The 19,386-nt window shown below is 39.0% G+C and overlaps 1 protein-coding gene across 6 annotated transcripts in view; it reads left to right on the top strand.

Annotated features, from left to right (window-relative positions):
* ALPK1 (alpha kinase 1) overlaps positions 1-19,386 on the top strand; it is a 147,686-nt gene that overhangs the window by 101,483 nt on the left and 26,817 nt on the right. For all 6 annotated transcript variants that reach the window (XM_077142530.1, XM_077142529.1, XM_077142532.1 and 3 more), the window contains one exon: positions 9,232-9,430. In XM_077142530.1, coding sequence (XP_076998645.1) covers positions 9,232-9,430 — 199 coding nt within the window. The remainder of the gene's footprint in view (positions 1-9,231; positions 9,431-19,386) is intronic.

Below are 19,386 nucleotides of genomic sequence, written 5' to 3'. Positions count from 1 at the left end.
TAGTAAAACGAACTTAAAGCAATTGAAATGTTAACAGACCCTGGGTAAGGAACCTAAGAAAGTTCCGTTTTTTCCTCTTTCCTTCTCATCCTCACATTTCATTGCTAAGAAAAATATGGAGCACGTCATTCTTAGCCTTCCATAGACCTTGAGAAGCCCAGTTTCATCAGTCTCCTCTTGCTCTGGTTTTACTGTCAGTGCACAACTATGCAGGCGTCAATCACTTTTCATTTGTTTATTCTGCTAATTCTTCACCTCAGGACATTCCCCCCTTTTCCCCTGCCTTTTTCCAATCTCCCAATTTGCTATGCAGCAATAATTTTCCTTTACACTGTTCCTGCCAATTACAATGCCAGATGGCTACGATTCTGAGCCCCCTCACCCAGCCCCCATTGAGAACAGCTGCCATTGTCATTGCTGTGAACACATCACGGCTTTGAACCCATAGCTGGGTCCCAAACTTTTTGCTCAGCATCGGGAGGGGCTAGCGCTAATGCAAGGAACCATGAAAACAGCACACACTTTTCCTGGCTGCTGTTCTGCAAAAGCACTTAGAAAAGGCTCTTTAGCATTTTTTCAATCATCTCTGTATTGAAATCTCATTGTTGAGTTTAATTCCTTTACCACCTGACTCAGCTTCGTAGCCATGAAGTTCCCTTTGTGCCATAAACTCAATTAGAACCCCGTATTTCTCATCTTGAAAATAGATGTGAAAAAACAACTGTAGTGTGTGTGTGTGTGTGTGTGTGTGTTGTAAGCCTGTTTCCTTAGAAATTCAGTACACTCTCGATATATTTTTATTTAAACATAACCACTCTGCATAAGTAACATAATTTGGTGGATATTAAGAGAATCTTCCCCTTACATCGGTCTCTGAGGAAAGATAAAGGAATAGAATTCCTGTTCATTTTCTAACTTGAGCTATAAGATGTTCTCTCCAACACTAAAATTCTGTTATCCTGATACTCACTAAAAGATCACATTTTTGAGTCCTCTGTGATGGTAGGTCAGTCGTAAACCCTGAAAACCCAGGAAAAAAAAAGAATCCTGAATTAAATTCCATGTAGACCAATATGCATTTCAAAGGCACTACCCATGTAGTCAGGGGGTTAGGGTTTTTGTGTTGTTTTCTTTTTCTTTCTATTTTAGGTGTTGGGGGGAGGGAGATGGGTTCTCTTTCATGTTAATCTAATTGTGCACAACCCAGGCACATTTTGCCATGTAGGGAAACTTTCTCTTTAGTGTGCCTCCCCTGCCGTACTCTTTGGCCTCTTTCATTCCTCTCCTGATGTCAGAGTGCTCCCCCCGGCGAATATTTTGGGGAGATTCCCAGGATGGTGATGTATTCTGCTTTGCTGCTGAGGAATTTACTATCCCCTCACTTGGCAGCAAATGAAAGTGGGTATTAATTTCTCAGAGAGCTGGTAGAGACACGAGGGAAGGGCGGGGAGAATAAGATCCACCTAAATCTGTGTGTAGTGCACAGCATGCCGCCATTTCAAAAGGCGGAGAGAAAAGAAAATGAAAAGAAAGAAAAGATTCTCCTGCACTGACTTCTCTGTATATTGCATGGTTAGGTTTTGGAGAGAGATGCGAGAGGTTTGCGCCAGGCATGGAGTTAAATTATGCAGCTGCAGGGATGCCAGGCCCTCCAGAATGAGATGCTTCGTTTAGATTTTCCACAATGCTATTGAAGTGCTTATTTTCCTCCTGAAGAGACACAAACAGATGCAAACTTCTGTAAACACTTTAGAAATGAATTCAGTGAGTTTGGCCTCTCAGCAGTGCTCAATAGCTGACAGAAAAATGTCTAATTAGTGCAAGTGGAAATAATAGGGCCACTTGGATTCCTTCCATCCTCCTCCAAGTCTACTTTTCCAAGGAACTGAAAGGCCCTTTTGTCTGGCAGGTCACCCTCTCTCAGGCTTTTGTGTTCCAATCTATTAAGAGTAGAAGGGGGAAAAATAGATTAGGCAATCTACTCCGCTCAAATATATGGCGTGTTCATACGGGATGCAGAATAGGGTGTTTGCTGCATCAGTTTACAGGTGCTTGGGGAGGAATTCCTCCATTGGGAATGGCCAAAGCTCGCACGTGTGTGCAAAGAAGGCTTCCTTTCAAAAGCCAGCTTTCCTTCCCCAAGTGCCATAGAGCCTGCTCATTTTCCTTTGTTTCTTTCTCAGTTTCCAGTAACATCCCTCCTCGGTGTTGGTAGAGAGAAGAGATTAAAAGAAATGAGAAGTTTAGCCTGGTAGATGCTATGTTCATGATTTATTATTTCCTTTTTACTCTAATGAAAATTCTATTAAAACTTCTTTTAGGAGCCTGCCTCTGCCTACTGTTGACATTTTGTCATACGAGAGAGTAAAAATGAGCGAGTTTGCTGCTTTTTCCTAATTTGTAGTGTTTCGTATCATTTATTCAGCACACACAGAGTGCCAAGCTCTACGTTGAGCATTTTACCAGCATTTCCTCTACTCCTGAAACAGCACTGCAAGTTGATAATTATCCACATTTCATAGATGAGGTCATCGAGGCTCAGAGAGGTTAAGTAACTTGCCATGTAAGTAAAGGGTACAGTCAGGAAACAAGTCCAGATCGCATTGGTTTTATCTCAGACATTAAATGTCTGTGAATAGCCTTAAGCTTTTTTCTGGGCTCAGTCAAGTTAGGAAGCAGTTTGATCCTTCCAAGGCTTGCTTTCACATTTTCAAACTAAGACAAGAGCGGTCATATGTCTAAGGCTGATTTCATCTGATTTCTGAAGAAATGCCATCTGAATATTCTGTCCCATACCCTGTGGATGACAAGATTTTCCACTATGGCTGATGGAAACATGAGTTGCATGGGGCCTGAGGATTGTTTCCTCTACTCCTTCCTTACAGGTGATCTTTCCCCCAGCCTCAGGGGGTTGCTTTCCAGGCATGAGCTGAGCAGCATTCTGCTGAAGACCCAAGGGGGACCCACTGCAGATTGCTGGAGCATTGACTTTGTGTGGTTCTCTCCTTCTCTTCTGCCCTACAAACTCTACCTACCTTGGCCTCCCCAGATTCCTAGCTCCATCTCCTCAACTCAGGAGCTTCAAAGAGGGCACCGTTATACCTGCAAAACCTCGCCGGAGTTCCATGAGGAGCATCCAGTTGGAGTAATCACCAGCTAATCATCAAATCATCATTTGCTCTCCATGACATCAACTTTCACTAGAGGATTTCAAAACACTGAAATTGAATGCCATCTCCTGGGAAGTTTTCTCTTCCTTACTCTCATTTTTAAATACATAGAAAGAATGCTTTTTTTCACTCGGAATTTGCTCCTATTTTTTTCTTATAATTTTCTCATCATAATGAAGGATATGAGTTTCTTAGAGCCACTGTTTGGTTGTAGTGAGTAGTAGGTTCATCAACCTGAGCTTCAGAACACCTGGCTTCCTATGCCCAGAGTAGACACTGCTCCAGGTCATCTTGATCAGAACACACGGGTAAAGCACAAGACAAAATGACTCTCAAGTGACTGGAGTTCCCACCTGGCTCTGATCTTTACTGACTGTAATTTTAAACATCCCTTAGCTGCTCAGCCTCAATTTCCTTCCTTACTGGGATTTGATAATTACTATAAAGTTTACGTAAGATAATGTGTAGGAACATATTCCAAAAACTAGACGGTGCTTTACAAATAGAAGTCATTATTATCAGTGAGGAAAGGTAGAGAATCATCTCTGGAGAATAGCCTGCCTCTAAAAACATTGCATCACAAATAGGTACTGCAGTCACTATGAAACTGAAGTGGGGCACCTATGAAAAGGGAGAGCAGAGCCAAAAGATCAAGTAGGCACCAAAGTACACCATCAAAGGGAGAGAAATCACTGAGGCTTGCTGAGTGCCCTCCAAGACACATAGCAATAAGCAGGGTGATGGCAATAGGGTTCTTCTTTCTAAGCAAAAGCATGAGGGAGGCTGGCAGTGGCAGAAGCTGCGAGTTCTGTAGATAAGCAGCTGGAATTGCAAGCCAAAGGACTATATTTGCATGTACCTAGCATTGGAAGGGCTCTCACTCAGAGACTGGCTTTTTTAGACAGAGCTGGGCATACATAAAAACATTAATTTATTTTCCATACTTGAATTTATATCTTATGAATGTCAAATTACTGAATTGCTCTCATCTTGAAACTTGTATTTTTCAGCTTAATGGTTTACTTGACAAGCCTCAATAGAAGTTTTGAGCATTATAGTTTATTTAGTGCATTTGGGTTGGAAGAAATTAAGTTCACTCAACCATATTCATAAAAGAGTATGTGCATTGTTGTAAAGATGCACATGGAACAATAAAGGAGTCATGTAATTCTAAGAACAGCACTCATGAAGGGGTAATTCAATCACCTTTCTTGGGTCTTCGCTCTGGTGCCATCCATTAATGTTGTTTAACTACACTCCACTTTCTGCTTCTTCATATCCTGAAGCAACTAGGAAATTCTTTCTGTGTTTCTGTAATTTGGGTTCAAGTGTCAACTTGGCCAGGTGATGCTGCCCAGTTGTCTGGTCAGGCAAGCACTGGCTTAACCATTACTGCAAGGCCATTTCATGTCTGGCTAATAAACCAGAAGGCTGGATTATTAAATCATCAGTCAGTTGATTATGTCTGTGGCTGATGACATCTCTGATCAACTAAGGGTGTGTCTTCTGCAATGCAAGAATCCAATCAGTTGGATTTAATCTAATTAGCTGAAGACCTTTAAGGGAGAAGAGAGAATTTTCATTTCTTCTTCAGGCAGCCAACCTCTTCTGTGGAGTTCATTGCGGACGTTCATCAGAGTTGTCAGTCTCATGGATTTTGGACTCTTGCATCCTCACAGTTGTGCGAGACACTTTTATAAATCTCATGTTCATCGATATCTCCTGTTGGTTCTGTTCCTCTAGAGAATGCTGACAGATACAGTTTCTTAGTTCTTCCATTCCTAGATTCTGAAAAGTTGGGAAATAAAAGAGTTAGGGAGACAAGAAATCAATTGTCTTTACTCTGATAAAGGTTGTTGGCAAATGTATATAGTTTAGTGTTAGAGCACAGAGGGTCTGCTACTGTCATAGAAAATACTGTGTTAAGCAGAGCACCCCATGCAAGTTGGTTTCCTAGATGAGACTCATATGGGAGAGCATAGACAAATTCCTGTTTCCTGTAGACCCCTTGTTCCCAAGAGAAAAGAGGAGGAGCTAAGCAGTGCATGCCCAGTTTATTCTTCCAAGATTTACCAATGAGATTAGTCACTCCACCTACCGTGGGGCAGAATGAGTAAAGACATAGAGGGAGGCTAAGAGTGCGACAGTAACTCAGCTTCCATCACATGAATGGAAACTTCAAGAGGAGAGACGTATTCCCCCTTCACAATTGACACCTCTCTTAAAATAAGAACAATGATTGGTTTAGGACAAAAGGATAACCACAAGTGCAAATGATCATTTCCAGACTTAATAAACACATCAATAAGCTAAAAGCCTTAATGAGTTAAAAAAGCATCAGCTTGAAAAAAAGCAAGTATTAATGCGGTGGTTATTGGTAGTCATTACCTGACTGATGTACTCAAGAAAGTATGAATGTTATGCAGTACATTGGGTATCGCACACACGAGCATATGTATAACCAGAATTCAAGCAGGTGAATAAGTCCTATAGAATCCTGAAACGGAGCAGATGTTTAAGTTTAGTCCAATTTTACTTACAGATATACATGCTTCAAATTAAAACTCTAAAAGAACTGTTGCAGGTCCAGAAGGTAGTGGTAACTCTCCAGTTCTTCTGGCCTGCCCTGGACAACTAGCAAAAAGAATAGATCAGCCCCATCCTAAAAGCAAGGAGTATCTTCAATGGCAAGTGAAATTATTCCATTCCTCTGCCACGTAATGGATACGTCCCTCCTCAGCTGGAAGCAACCACAGCGAATTCCATCCCAAATCTCTCAAGATTGAGGAGTGAAAAAAAATAAGGGGCAGGGGGAGGCAACTGCTCACTACAAAGGATTTATTGTCACTATAGTTATTATCTTGGGTTAACTGAGTAATTTATAATATTGCTATAAAAAACTAAAAAGAGGGCAGGCCACGGTGGCTCAGCAGTCAAGAATGCTTGCCTGCCATGCCAAAGGACCCGGTTTTGATTTCCAGTGCCTGCCCATGTTAAAGAAAAAGAACTGTTTCAGGGATGGATTTTGAAAAGCAGGAATCACTTTCTCTCAATGTAAACGTATCTTCTCTTACATTCTTTGTTAACTTAAACCATACTTAGATATCAACAACAACAACTTTTATTGCATATATGTATTTATTAACATAACTGAGAGTAACAGATAATAATATTCAAATCTTCAGCTTTTTTCTTTTTATTAGAGAAGTTGTAGCTTTACAAAAAAAATCATGCATAAAACGCAGAGTTCCCATTACCAACCCCCATTATTAACACCTTGCATTAGTGTGGTGCATTTGTTACAATTTATGAAATTATATTTTTATCATTGTATTATTAACTGTAGCTCATAGTTCACATTAGGGTTCACTGTTTGTGTTGTACAGTCTATGCTCTGATTTAAAAATTTTATTCTAGTAACAAATATAATATACAAATATACAATCTAAAATTTCCTCTTTTAACCACATCCAAATAAATGATCCAGTGTTGTTAGTCATATTCACAGTGTTGTGCTGCCATCACCAACATCCATTACCAAAACTTTTCCATCACCTGAAAAAGAAACTCTGTACAATTTAAGCCTTGATTCCCCATCCCCACCCCCACCCCTGCCCCTTATAACCTATATTTGCTTATTCTAATTAGTTCATATCAATGAGATCATATGATATTTGTCCTTTTGTTTCTGGCTTATTTCACTCAACGCAATGTCTTCAAGGTTTGTCCAGGTTGTCACACGTATCAGAACTTCATTCCATTTTATGGCTGAATAATATTCTATCGTATTTATTCTACACTTTATTTATCCGTTCGTTGGTTAATGGACACTTGGGTTGCTTCCCTCTTTTGGAAATTGTGAGTAATGCCACAATGAGCATTGCTGTGTAAATATCTGTTCGAGTCCCACCTTTTAATTATTTGGGGTATATACCTAGAAGTGGGATTGCTGGGTCATATGATAGTTCTACTTAATGTTCTGAGGAAGCTCCAAACTGTCTTCCATGATGGCTGTACCATTTTGTATTCCCACCAACAATGGTTAAGTGTTCCTATTTCTCTACATCCCCTCTAACACTTGTACTTTTCCAATTTTTAAAATAGTAACTGCTGCAATGAGCATGAAATGGTATCTCATTGTGATTTTGATTTGTATTTTCCTAATGGCTAACGATGTCGAACATCTTTTCATGTGTTTTTTGGCCACTTGTATACATCTCTGGAAAAATGTCTATTCGAGTTTTTGTCCACTTTTTAAATGTGTTGTTTGTAGGATTTCTTTTTATATTTTGGATATTAAACCCTTGTTGCATATGTGGTTTCCAAATATTTTCTTCTAATATATTGTTATTTTACTTTCATGATAAAGTCCTTTGAGGCACAAGCATTTTTAGTTTTGATGAGGTCCTATTTTATCTTTTTTTTTTCATGTTTTGCTTGTGCTTTTTGTGTAACATCTAAGAAACCATTTCATGACTGAAGGTCCTGAAGATGCTTCCTTAGATTTTATTCTAGGAATTTTATAGTTCTGCTTCTTATATTTAAGTCTCTGACCCCTCCTGACTGAGTTGACTCTTGTATATGGTGTGAGGTAAGACTCCACCTTCATTCTTTTGCATGTGGAAATCCAGTTTTCCCAGCACCATTTGTTGAAGAACTTGTTCTTTCCCATTTGAGTAGACTTGGCACCCTTTTCAAAAGTCAATTGGCCACAGATATGCGTTGATTTCTGAACGCTCAATTCAATTCCACTGGTCTAACATCCTCCTCCAGCTTTCTAAATATGGAATTAAACCACATGGGATTAGTTATGTGGGATCTGGACCATGACCTCTTGTGTTCTAACCCCATTTCTCTGTTACAAGTCATGTAGTTTTGGACTAGTTATCTAACCTCTCCGTGTTTCCAGTTTACCCATGTGTAAAATGGGTATAATAAGAGAACCTGCCTCCTAAGAGTGTTGTGAGTATTGAGTGAATTATTAAGGGAGAGCACTTAAGCACTGTGCCCGGCACATAGTTTTGGCCTATAAATGTTAGTACTTACAATTACGTGGTGAAGAAAGCGGTATACAGTGTGGTAATGGTGTAATAGGAAAATGAGCACTGTTTACAATGCTTCCTCAGCTTCCAAAGTGAGTTAAAATACCCAGAAAACATTCAGCTTGATTTAGATTAGTAAACAGAGACAGTACTTTTGGGTGATAAACTCATTTATTTTATGAGATGCACAACCTGAGCTGTCTTCAGTATAACACCTTAAAAGACCAAAAGATGATGCTGTTTTTACATAAAAATTTGCTTTATCTCTACTCCTTACTCTTTATGTTACATTTCCATATCATACCTGTTTTTTCCTGTTTTTATTTTATTTATTAACCAGATATAATACAAATAAAATTTAAAATGTTGCCTAAAATTCTATACTTCTTCTTAACTAAAATACAGGCAATAAATAGAGTGTTATGAACTGATGAAGAAAGCGCTCCAAGATGTAATGATAAAAAAAAAGATGTAATGATAACTGAAAGAAGCAAGCAGCAAACAATGTATCTAGTGTGATCTCACTTATATAAGAAAGAAGAGAAGAAACAGAAAAGGAAGAGAAGGAAAAGGCAAATCAAGGAATCAATTAATGTCTAAGAATACGTAAAAGGGTAGAAGAATTTCTAGAAGGATCTCTCCTGAACCATTATCAGGGAATTAGATTCAGAGGAGAGGGGAAAACAAAGGATAAAAAGTAGGGAATATTTTACTTTCTATGCTTTGGTGCTGTTTGAATTTTTAACAATCGTGTGTATGCATTTATCAGTTGTAAAATTTTGGAAATGCAGTGGGGAAAATAGAACGTGTGAAATAATTCTATCCCACAATTGAACTGGACTTTTATTATCTCTTGCTCCACTAACCAAAGAAAGTACATTTCGTCTCCTAACTATAGGTTTTTCATTGTCATTTTAATCAAAATACTTGAAAGTCTAAGGGTGCTCCTAAGATGGACTTCTCTTTCTGTCAGGCTCTATTCCTGTCTGGTTGATTATGTCCTTTGACGGTTCCTCCAGGCGTGCCTGAAAGCGTCCATCCTCGCTCAGGACTGTGCTACCGCCGCTGCTATTGTGCTCTTAATGGACCGGCTCTTATACCAGCTCGATGTCTCCAGCAACCTCCTACAGGTCGCCAAAGGGCTCCACAGGTTGCAGCCAGCAACACCCATTGCCCCCCAGGTGGTGATTCGCCAGGCCCGAATCTCAGTCAACTCAGGTAGGCTCCCTCCAGCTGCCCGCTTCCTGGTCCGCAGGGTTGTGTTGTCTTCAGCAGTCCTCCCCCGGGACTGCTTCACTTCTGCAGGAAGACCTGGGGGCATCCTGAGGTCCATGCATGCCATCTTGTCAAGCCTCCCTCCCTCCCCTCCCCTGCCCTGCTCCCTGCCCTGCTAGCCGCCTCTTTGCCCACACAAAGGCCCTGGCATAAAGGGTTTCAGAGCCAGAAGCAGTAGAGAAAATTGTGAAAGGGTGTGGAAAATACTAATTGGAGCTTTTGTCTTCTAACAAATCTGTCCTGCTGCTTTCAAACAGGGGTATCTGAATTGCTCTACTTCTGACCAAGAGCCTTGAAAAAGCAGATTAGAATTCTCCTCTTTTCTCTTAGCTCTCCTGTCTCTTTGCTGTAGGGCCACTTGACTATGCTAACAATAGAGCTGACAAACCCAGTGAAGTAATTTGATTTTTTCCCCCCAGCTCAGAACACCAGTACAGTACCTGATTAGGTATTAAAGTATCCTTTTTTTCTCCCTTGTCACTTGCAGTGAAACAAAATTGAGGTTGACATCTTAACTTAGGATGTGGTTTGGAGGTGGGGGTTGAAGGGAGGATGGGGCCTGCCGTGTATTATAACAAAGTCCATGTCCATAGAATTTTTTAATCATTTAAATTACCAACGACTGTTAGGTTTAGAAATGTGTACCCTGTTATTCTCGTTTCCAAGAGTGAAAGACTAATAGATGAATCAAAAACATTATGAAACATAGTCCTGGCTCATTCCTTGGTTGGTTATAACTATTGTTACTGTCTTTAAGAAGTAATTCAGAAAAAAAAAATAAAAATAAAAATAAATAAATAAATAAATGCAAATAGACAAAAAGAAGAATTCAGAGATAAAAAATTAGAGATAAAAGGCTCAGACTACCAATTACATTAACATGGATGATTGAGTAGCTACAGAATCTTGCTGTTATACACATAAAGAAATGGTAAAGTGAAGATTTTTTTAAAGTACCTGAAGCACAGAAAACATTCAAATCCAGAGCAGTAAATTATTGGTCATGGCACTGCCAAGGGGGTTATACCTGGATTTGGTCATAAAGGAAGGGGCTGTCTTTTTAATCCCTCTGCTGGGATAAGAGAAAGGACCTTGGGCCTACCTGAGGACGGAGACGTTTGCATAGAGCTAGAATTCTTAAAGGGTAGCACAAGCTGTGGAAGCGGACACGACAGCTCTGCCAGCCTGCCCTGAAAAGTGGCAAGGAATCTTGCTAACCCCCTGAACTCTGAAGTGGAGGAAAGAAAAAAAGAAAAGTCTGCTGAATCAGAAATTTAAAAGTCCCAGGTCTATGTCAAATATGAGTGTGGAGTCTGAATTTACCCTACCCACAATAGAGGAAATCCCCATCCAGGTAATTAAGAAAAAACTTGTTCAGGGCTGAAATTTTGGAGAACTTGATAGAAGAATGAGTGCAAAATTATGCTCTATAGAAATATCCACAACCTAGAAGCATGGAAATTCCACAGGAAAATGACCTTTCCTGAAGATGATTTTATATTAAAATTTATAAGCAACAGAAGGAAATGAGACCTTATAAAAGGACAGCACAAAGCAAACAAGAAAGAAGGCACTACAAAGCAAAACAAAATAAAATAGAATGAACTGAAAGACTCATGTTTAATGATAAGGACACAATGGGGAAAAAATGATCAACTGATTTGAAAAAGAACTAAATAGAATTACAGAAATTAAAAAAATACAGAAACTGAAATTAAAAATCAATATGGTTATCAAAAAGTTATGATAATTAGTGGGAGAAACGCCCAGAAAAGTCAGATCACATAAATTTCTATTTTGGAGATAAAGGATTCAAAACTTTAGCCTCACGAGGATGACCAAACAGAGCAGAAAACCCAGCAGTCCTTCCCGTTGGTGAGACAGGCCTCCCACATTTCAAGTCCTTGATAAGGGCTGCCAAATAAACTACTTACTTCAGATTAATGCAATAATATAAATTATCAGAAAAATTAAATAAAAAACAAAGATACTTAAAATGCAAGTCGAAAGTATTTATTATTAGATTCAAAAGACAAAATTACTCTGGCACATTATCGTGAACATTTGTGAAAACTCACCCTCGGTTTTTTACTTTATCAAAACAAAACAGAGACAAAAAAGTCCCCTTACTGGCACTAGTCCATGGCCTATCCTTTGAGTAGCGGTGCCCCGGAGCAGGGCTTCCTGACCTTCAGTGTGCTTTATGAATCATCTGGGGATCTTATTAAAACGCAGATTCCAGGTCAGCAGGTCAGCCGTGGGGCCGAGGCTCTGCAGCTCCTACCAGCTCCCAGATGAGAACAGTGTTGTTCTATGGGCCTCACCTGAGTAGCACAGACACTATGTAGAGTCCAATCCTGTGCCTGCCTGTTCCCCTTGTACAAATGACTGGTAGCAACATTCACATTCCTGAACACTTACTGTAGGTCCAGATAAAATACAGATAAATGCCCCCGGATCAGTTTTTTAGGGATTCCAAGCCCTTACTGGATCTACCTAAAGTGTATTTCTGCAGCAATTTTATCAACAAGAGTGAAAATTACTGAACTGAAAATAATACTTTTTAAAAATTAAAATTAATTATGGAAGACTAAATGGATGAAAGTATGAAAAAGGTGTTTAAAAAATTAGGAGAATAAAATGAGAAGAACACATAAGCATAATAGGACTTCCAGGAGAGCTGACTAGATCCTGAATTGGGGAAAAAATAAGTCTACATTGAAAAGGTACACCCCACCTTGAGGAAAAAAAAATTAATTGATACCTAGACACAGTGTGAATGAGACAATCTTAAAGGAAACAGTGTAAAGATAGATTACTTCATAGGAACATATTGAAATTCACAATAAGCCTTTTCTCATCAGCAACAGAGGCCAAAATGCTATGGAATGTGCACAAGAATGGAGAGGAAATAGCTTTCAACCAAAAAGTTTATACCCAACAAAATCATCATCCAATCATTCAAAAGTGAGGATAAAATCATTTTAGATAGACTAAAAAATGTTTATTACTCTGAATATAACTCTTTCTCTCACTTACACACACACACAGATACACGCATACACACACACACACAAGCATACACGCACTCACAGATATAATTACAAAGGAGGAATATAGAGATATAATTTACAAAGGAGGAGATAGAACCTAGAAATATGGAGCAGAAGATGCCAAAAACAATAAATATTTAAGAGTTCACCAAATAAACAAGCTAATCTAAATAACTTTGAGAGAAAGGGCAATTACATGACAATATCACTTTTAAATTTTATAAGATACAAAAATCTTAAACAAAATATTACCAAATTGACTAGTCTCTTATTAAATTAATAATACATTACAACCAAGGAGTGTTTATTCCATATATATAAAGATAGTTCAATGTTTTTAGATCTATTAATGCAATTCACTACCTGAATTGAATAAAGGAAAAAAAACATGTGGTCAATTAAATTGATTTAAAAGTTGTAGATACAATTTTCCATCCATTTAGCTTAAAAAGGCAAAATAGGGATAGAGATTTATCATTCAGGCTCTAAACAGGAGACAGAAACCATACAGTAGTAATTTGAACAAGGAAAGTTTAATATAAAGAAACAGAAATTACATCAGAGAATTAGAGTGAGAGATTAGCTAGTGTGCAGGTTTGAAGCTGTGACATACCCCAGCAAAGCCATGTTTTAATCCTGATCCAATCTTGTGGGGCCAGACCTATCACTTAGGGTGGGAAACTTCGACTGGATTATTTCCATAAAGATGTGGCACGCCCAGTAATGGCCGTGGCCTTTTGATTACATGGAGATGTGACTCCATCCGCTTGATTCGTTTACCGGAGTCCTTTAAAAGAGAAAACGTTTTTGGAGGAAACTCAGAGCTGACAGAAGCAACAGAGTCAACATAAGACCCAGATATTGGAGAAGCAGAAAGAAAACGCCCCTGGGGAAGCTGTTTGAAAATTAGAAACCAAAGGACCATCAGACTCTAGCCACACGCCTTCCCAGCTGACAGAGGTGTTCAGGATCCATTGGCCTTTCTTGATCCAAGGTATCTTTCCCTGGATGCCTAAGCTTGAACACTTCATGGCACTAGAACTGTAAATGTATAACTTATAAGTTCCCTTTATAAAGTCTTTCCATTTCTGGTATATTGTATTCCAGCAGCTTTAAGAAACCAAAACAGCTAGTAACAAACAGAGAACTCTAGAGCATAACTCTAAAGAGTACAGGATAGCACTTATAAGGAGCAGACACTATCTCTAAGCCTGAGAAGAGAGCTCCCCCTACACACTCCCCCATGCATCAGGGCTGGGATCAGACCTCTGCTGGAGAAGACGCAGTCATGGCTTAATAGGTAACAGAGAAGTCATTGAGTTTCTAGACCTGCAGAACTTGCTGGAAATTCATTCCCTTGGATGCTAGCATAAATTATCCACAGGGAGGTGCTATGATTTGGAACTCATTGCAAAGCCACTGTCAAGAGCTGAGCTGCACTGAGAGCCAAGCTGATCAAGACAACAAGCCAAAGGAAAGTAACAGTAAAGTTCCTGCAGTATTATAAGCAAGAGGCTAAAGCAGAGAAAGCGCTGGCTCCCCACATTGTTCCATTTCCCCCATGGAACGGTGTTTCCAGCAGAGGGACAGATGGATCAGCATAGGTGTGAGGATTCTCATGGCCACAGGAGTCCCAAGTAAATGCCTCCTGCCATTTATGCCCCTGGAGGCTGGAGGAAAGGAAAGGAAAAGGGGAAAGTCTAGGAGTAGAAAAACATAAAGTACTGGTACTCACCAAAATGGGCCCACCTGACATAGGTCAGACTTAGACTTTAATCTATATGTTACCTATACCTCATTATAATACTAAAAGTCACACCCACCATCATATTAAAGCTGCATTTTCTTACATACATTCTATGACTAAGTGTGTAATCAGTCTGCTCATGCTCAATAATCCAATCATCTCTAAGTTGCACTACCTGGAGCCATTGTGCTTATTGTCCTAAAACCTGCCCATCTTTCAGTGCTATAAAACTATCAGAATTCATGCAGTTCAGGGAGATAGATTTGTGTGTCAATAAGCTATCTGATCTGCTAACTACATAATAATAAATTTTTTCTCTCTTTGAAATCCCAGTATGTCAGGCATTGGTCATTTGAGTGCATGGGCAAAAGAATCCAATGTCTTTGTTCCAGAACACCTCTGCTGTGTTAGAGTTCATATTCTAGCTAGGGAGACAGGCAATAAGCAAACAATTTTAAAAAGCAAATAGTAACAATAAGTGCTATGGAGAAAAACAGTACAGACAGTGAAGGGAGAGTGCCAGTGGCTTCATAACAGACTGCCCTGAATCTTAGTGGCCTAAAACAGTTCACACCCTGTCTGCAAGCAAAATGCTCTCCCCACCCCCCTCAAAATCTCTTCTCATGAAAGCATCAGGCTCAAGGTTCAGGATTCTGTCATCTGAATCAGACCCAGAGACAGGCAAGTATCCTCAGATGCTGCTTGTGGGGTGCAGAGACGCATAAACTAAAAGACAAATTCTTGACCCTCCAACAAAACCAGTATACAATGGAGAGAGAAGGACAGGATAACTTCAACAGACACTCTTGTTCAAAAAAGGGAGGAAATGAGAGTCACTTAGCAGTCACTATGTCCATAGTAATCTAAAACCTAGCTAACACACAACTTCTCTGATAAAAAATTTTTTTAAAAAATCTAGCCAGGCATATGGCACCAAATCCTTCTCCTCCAGGGACAGGAAGTGTTCCTTCTTTAAAGCCTACTTCTCTCTGGGATTGGTCCTCCACAGTTCTTGGAGTTGTCCTCTGAGTCATCCTTTCTTTTCTATGAGACATTTCTTATAAAAATAAAGCTGTTTGCCACTGAGTATCCTTCTCCACTGAGAAAGTATCTTTCTCCCTCTGCCCACAGAAAGATGGGACTCACGGATTTCTTTTTTCTTTGAACTATCTCTGCCCTTCTTAGACCAAGTTGATAGTCTGCCTTTAAGCCTTTCATAGCCTTTCAATGTATAAATTAACTAAAAGGTACACTTGTAATTATCTTTGAGCTTTACTTTGAGCTGCAATCAGTGTGCTGTGGAATAGCATTTTTAAGAGTCTTAGAATCCTGCTCAAACTCATCAAAAAAATTGAAGAGGAGGGAAGGATGCCTAACTCATTCTATGAAACCAACATCACCCTCATACCAAAGCCAGACAAAGATACTACCAGAAAAGAAAATTACAGACCAATCTCTCTAATGAATATAGGTGCAAAGATCCTTAGCAAAATTCTTGTAAATCGAATCCAGTAGCACATTAAAAGAGTTATACTTCATGACCAAGTGGGATTTATTCCAGGTATTCAAGGAAGAGTCAACATAAGAAAATTAATTAATGTAATACACCGTATCAACAAATCAAAACAGAAAAACCACATGATCATCTTGATTGATGCAGAAAGACATTTGACAAGATTCAACATCCTTTTTTGATGAAAACACGTCAAAGCATAGGAATAGAAGGGAACTTCCTCAAAATGATAAAGGAAATATATGAAAAACCCACAGCTAAAGTCATCCTCAACAGGGAAAAACTGAAAACATTCCCCCTAAGATCAGGAACAAAACAAGGATGTCTGCTGCCACCACTGTTATTCAACATTGTGTTGGAAGTTCTAGCCAGAGCAATTAGGCAAGAAAAAGAAATACAAGGTATCAAAATTGGAAAGGAAGAAGTAAAACTCTCACTGTTGCAGATGATATGATACTATATTTTGAAAACTCTAAAAAATCCACAGCAAAATGACTAGAGCTAATAAATGAGTACAGCAAAGTGGCAGGTTACTACCCAAAAATCTGTAGTGTTTCTATAAACTAGTAATGAACAATCTGAGGGGGAATCAAGAAAAAAGAATCTATTTACAATTGCAAAAAAAAGAATAAAATATTTAGGAATAAATTTAACTGAGGATACAAAAGACTTATACAAAGAAAACTACAAGAAATTGCTAAATCACAGAAGACCTAAATAAATGGAAGGGCATACCATGTTCATGAATTGGAAGACTAGGTATAGTTAAGATGCCAATTCTACTTAAATTGATTAATAGATTCAATGCAATACCAATTAAAATCTTCAAATTACTTTTCAGGAATAGGAAAACCTATATCCAATTTTATTTGGAAGGGCAGTGCTCTCCAACTAGCTAAAAATAACTTGAGAAAGAAAAACGAAGTCAGAGGCCTCACGCTAACTGACGTTAAGGTGTATTACAAAGCTACAGTGCTCAAAACAGCATGGTACTGGCATAAAAATAGATATACTGACCAATGGAATTGAAAAGAGTGTTCAGATATAGACCCTATCATATATGGACAATTGATCTTTGATAAGGCAGTCAAGCCAACTCACCTGGGACCGAACAGTCTCTTCAGTAAATGGTACCTAGAAAACTGGATATCCATATGCAAAAGAATGAAAGAGGATCCATATCTCACACTGTATACAAAAATTACCTCACAATGGATCAAAGACCTAAACATTAGAGCTAAGACCATAAAACTTTTAGAAGAAAATGTAGGAAAATATTTTATAAAACTTTTAATAGGAGGCAATTTCCTAGATCTTACATCCAAAACATAACATTGAAGAAAGAAAGAAATGTAAAATTAAACACTGTTGTACATCAAAGAACTTTGTCAAGAAAGTAAAAAGATAGCCTACACAATGGGAGACAATATTTGGAAATCACATTTTAGTATCCAGAATATATAAAGAGATTCTTCAACTCAACAACAAAAAGACAAACAATCCAATTTAAAAATGGGCAAAAGACATGAACAGACACTTCTCAGAGGAGGAAATATAAACGGTTAAAAGGCTTATGAAAAGATGCTCAACTTCCCTGGCTATTAGGGAAATGCAAATCAAAACCACAATGAGATATCATCTCACACTCACCAGAATGACCATTATCAAAAACAAAAAAAACAGAAAATGACAAGTGCTGGAGAGGATATGGAGAAAGAGGCACACTTATAAAATGATTGGTGGGAATGTAAAATAGTACAACTGCTGTGGAAGGCAGTTTGGTGGTTCCTCAGGAAGCTAAGTATAGAATTGCCATCTGATCTGGCAATACCATTGGTAGGTATCTACTCAGAAGACATGAAGGTAAGGACACAAACAGATATTTTTACACCAATGTTTATAGCAGCATTATTCACAATTGCCAAGAGATGGAAACAGCCAAAATGTCCATCAACAGATGAGTGGCTAAACAAGCTGTGGTATATACATATGATGGAATATTACGCAGCTGTTAGACAGAATAAAGTCATAAATATGCTTGCTATGTTGGCTGAAAGATGGAGAGGCCACAGTTAAAACAAACTGAGTAGCTTGAAATACTAGTAGTCAATAAAAGGGAGTGGTAAGGGGTGTGGTATGTATGAGTTTTACAGCCACATCTTTTATTTGGTCTTAACTCTTGATTTGTTCTTCACCCATATTTCATTTGAATTGCTTGAATTTGATCTTTGCTACAAATTTTCAATTTAGTTTGGGAAGGTCTTGCTGGCTAGAAAGACTATTTGGGGCCTCTTATAGTTCGTTTAAATTCTGCTTGAAAATGTAATCATTCTTTCTTCAGTTCATCTCTTTCTTCCTGTACTTTATCCTACATAGCTAAATGAAGTCCATTTTGACACTTCCAGCATTCTTCCTGGAAATCTCCTGAACCAGAGCCACAAGTTCATTAGCTACATTTTCTGTTTTTCACATTAATAAAGGAGACAGCGTTAACAAACTTTTTGCCACTATATGATATGTATTCCCTTTTCTCAAACCTCCAGTAACAATCCCCTCACTGCCTTTTCAGTCTCCACTAACAGTCTCTTTGCCGCCCTTCAGAATTCTACCTGGTTGGCTCCTAAGCCAATGCCATATGTTTTCAGTTTTCATTACAGTAGTATCCCCATTCTAGATATCCACATTTTGTTGTCTGTGGATGTGTTACAAGCCACCCCAAGAACTTAGTAACTTAAAACAATGGCAACTTATTTTTTCTGATAATTTGGCAATTTGGGTGATTCTTTTATTTTAAGTAATGCCAGCTGGGGAACTGAGGCAGCTCAAAGGTCCAAGATGGTCTCACTTTCACAGTAGGCATTGGGTACTGGCTGCACAGCAATGACCTCAGCTTGGGCTATCAGGTGAGGATCTCAGTTCTCCTTTGCAGGGGCTTCTCCATGTAGCTGCTTGGGCTTCCTCGCAGCATGGTGACTGGCTTCCAAGAGGTGAGGGCAAAAGCTACAGATTTCTGAAAGTGGCCCAGACTAGAAAGCTACACAGTGTCCCTTCTCCCACATTCTACTGCTCAAAACAGGCCACAGGGCCAGCCCAGATTCAAGAGGAAAAGTAAACTCTAGATTCTACTTCTTGATTGAGGAATGGCAAGGTTGCATCACTAAAGAATGTGTAGGATGAAAGTTGTTGTGACCTTCTTTGGAAACACAGCCTGCCACAATGAGGGTGCATGGTGCATGTCTGTGTGTGAATTTGAAATACGGAGTCAGCAAAGCCCTTATGCGATGAGGATTTCTGAGCCAAGACCGAAGAGGGAGGGATAAAGTCCTGGAGAGAGCTGGGATAAAAGTATTTTAGACTACGGTGTTTGTAAGTTCAAAGATACTAATAGTGAGGACACGCCTGGCAAGTTCAAGGGACAGCAAGGATGCCACTGTGACTGAAACAGATGGAATGAGAGGGTGGGAAAGAATACTTAGAGATGAGGTAGAAGACATCAGAGGGGCCAGACCTTATAGGGCTTGGAGACAACTATAAGAAGGGAGGGATAAAAGGATAAATTATTGTGTTTCCTATTTATTAAAAAGAG

Source organism: Tamandua tetradactyla, chromosome 24, assembly GCF_023851605.1.
Source record: "Tamandua tetradactyla isolate mTamTet1 chromosome 24, mTamTet1.pri, whole genome shotgun sequence".
Lineage (NCBI taxonomy): Eukaryota > Metazoa > Chordata > Mammalia > Pilosa > Myrmecophagidae > Tamandua > Tamandua tetradactyla.
The sequence above is the reverse complement of the archived record's forward strand: the minus strand, read 5'-3'. Positions and strand labels throughout refer to the sequence as shown.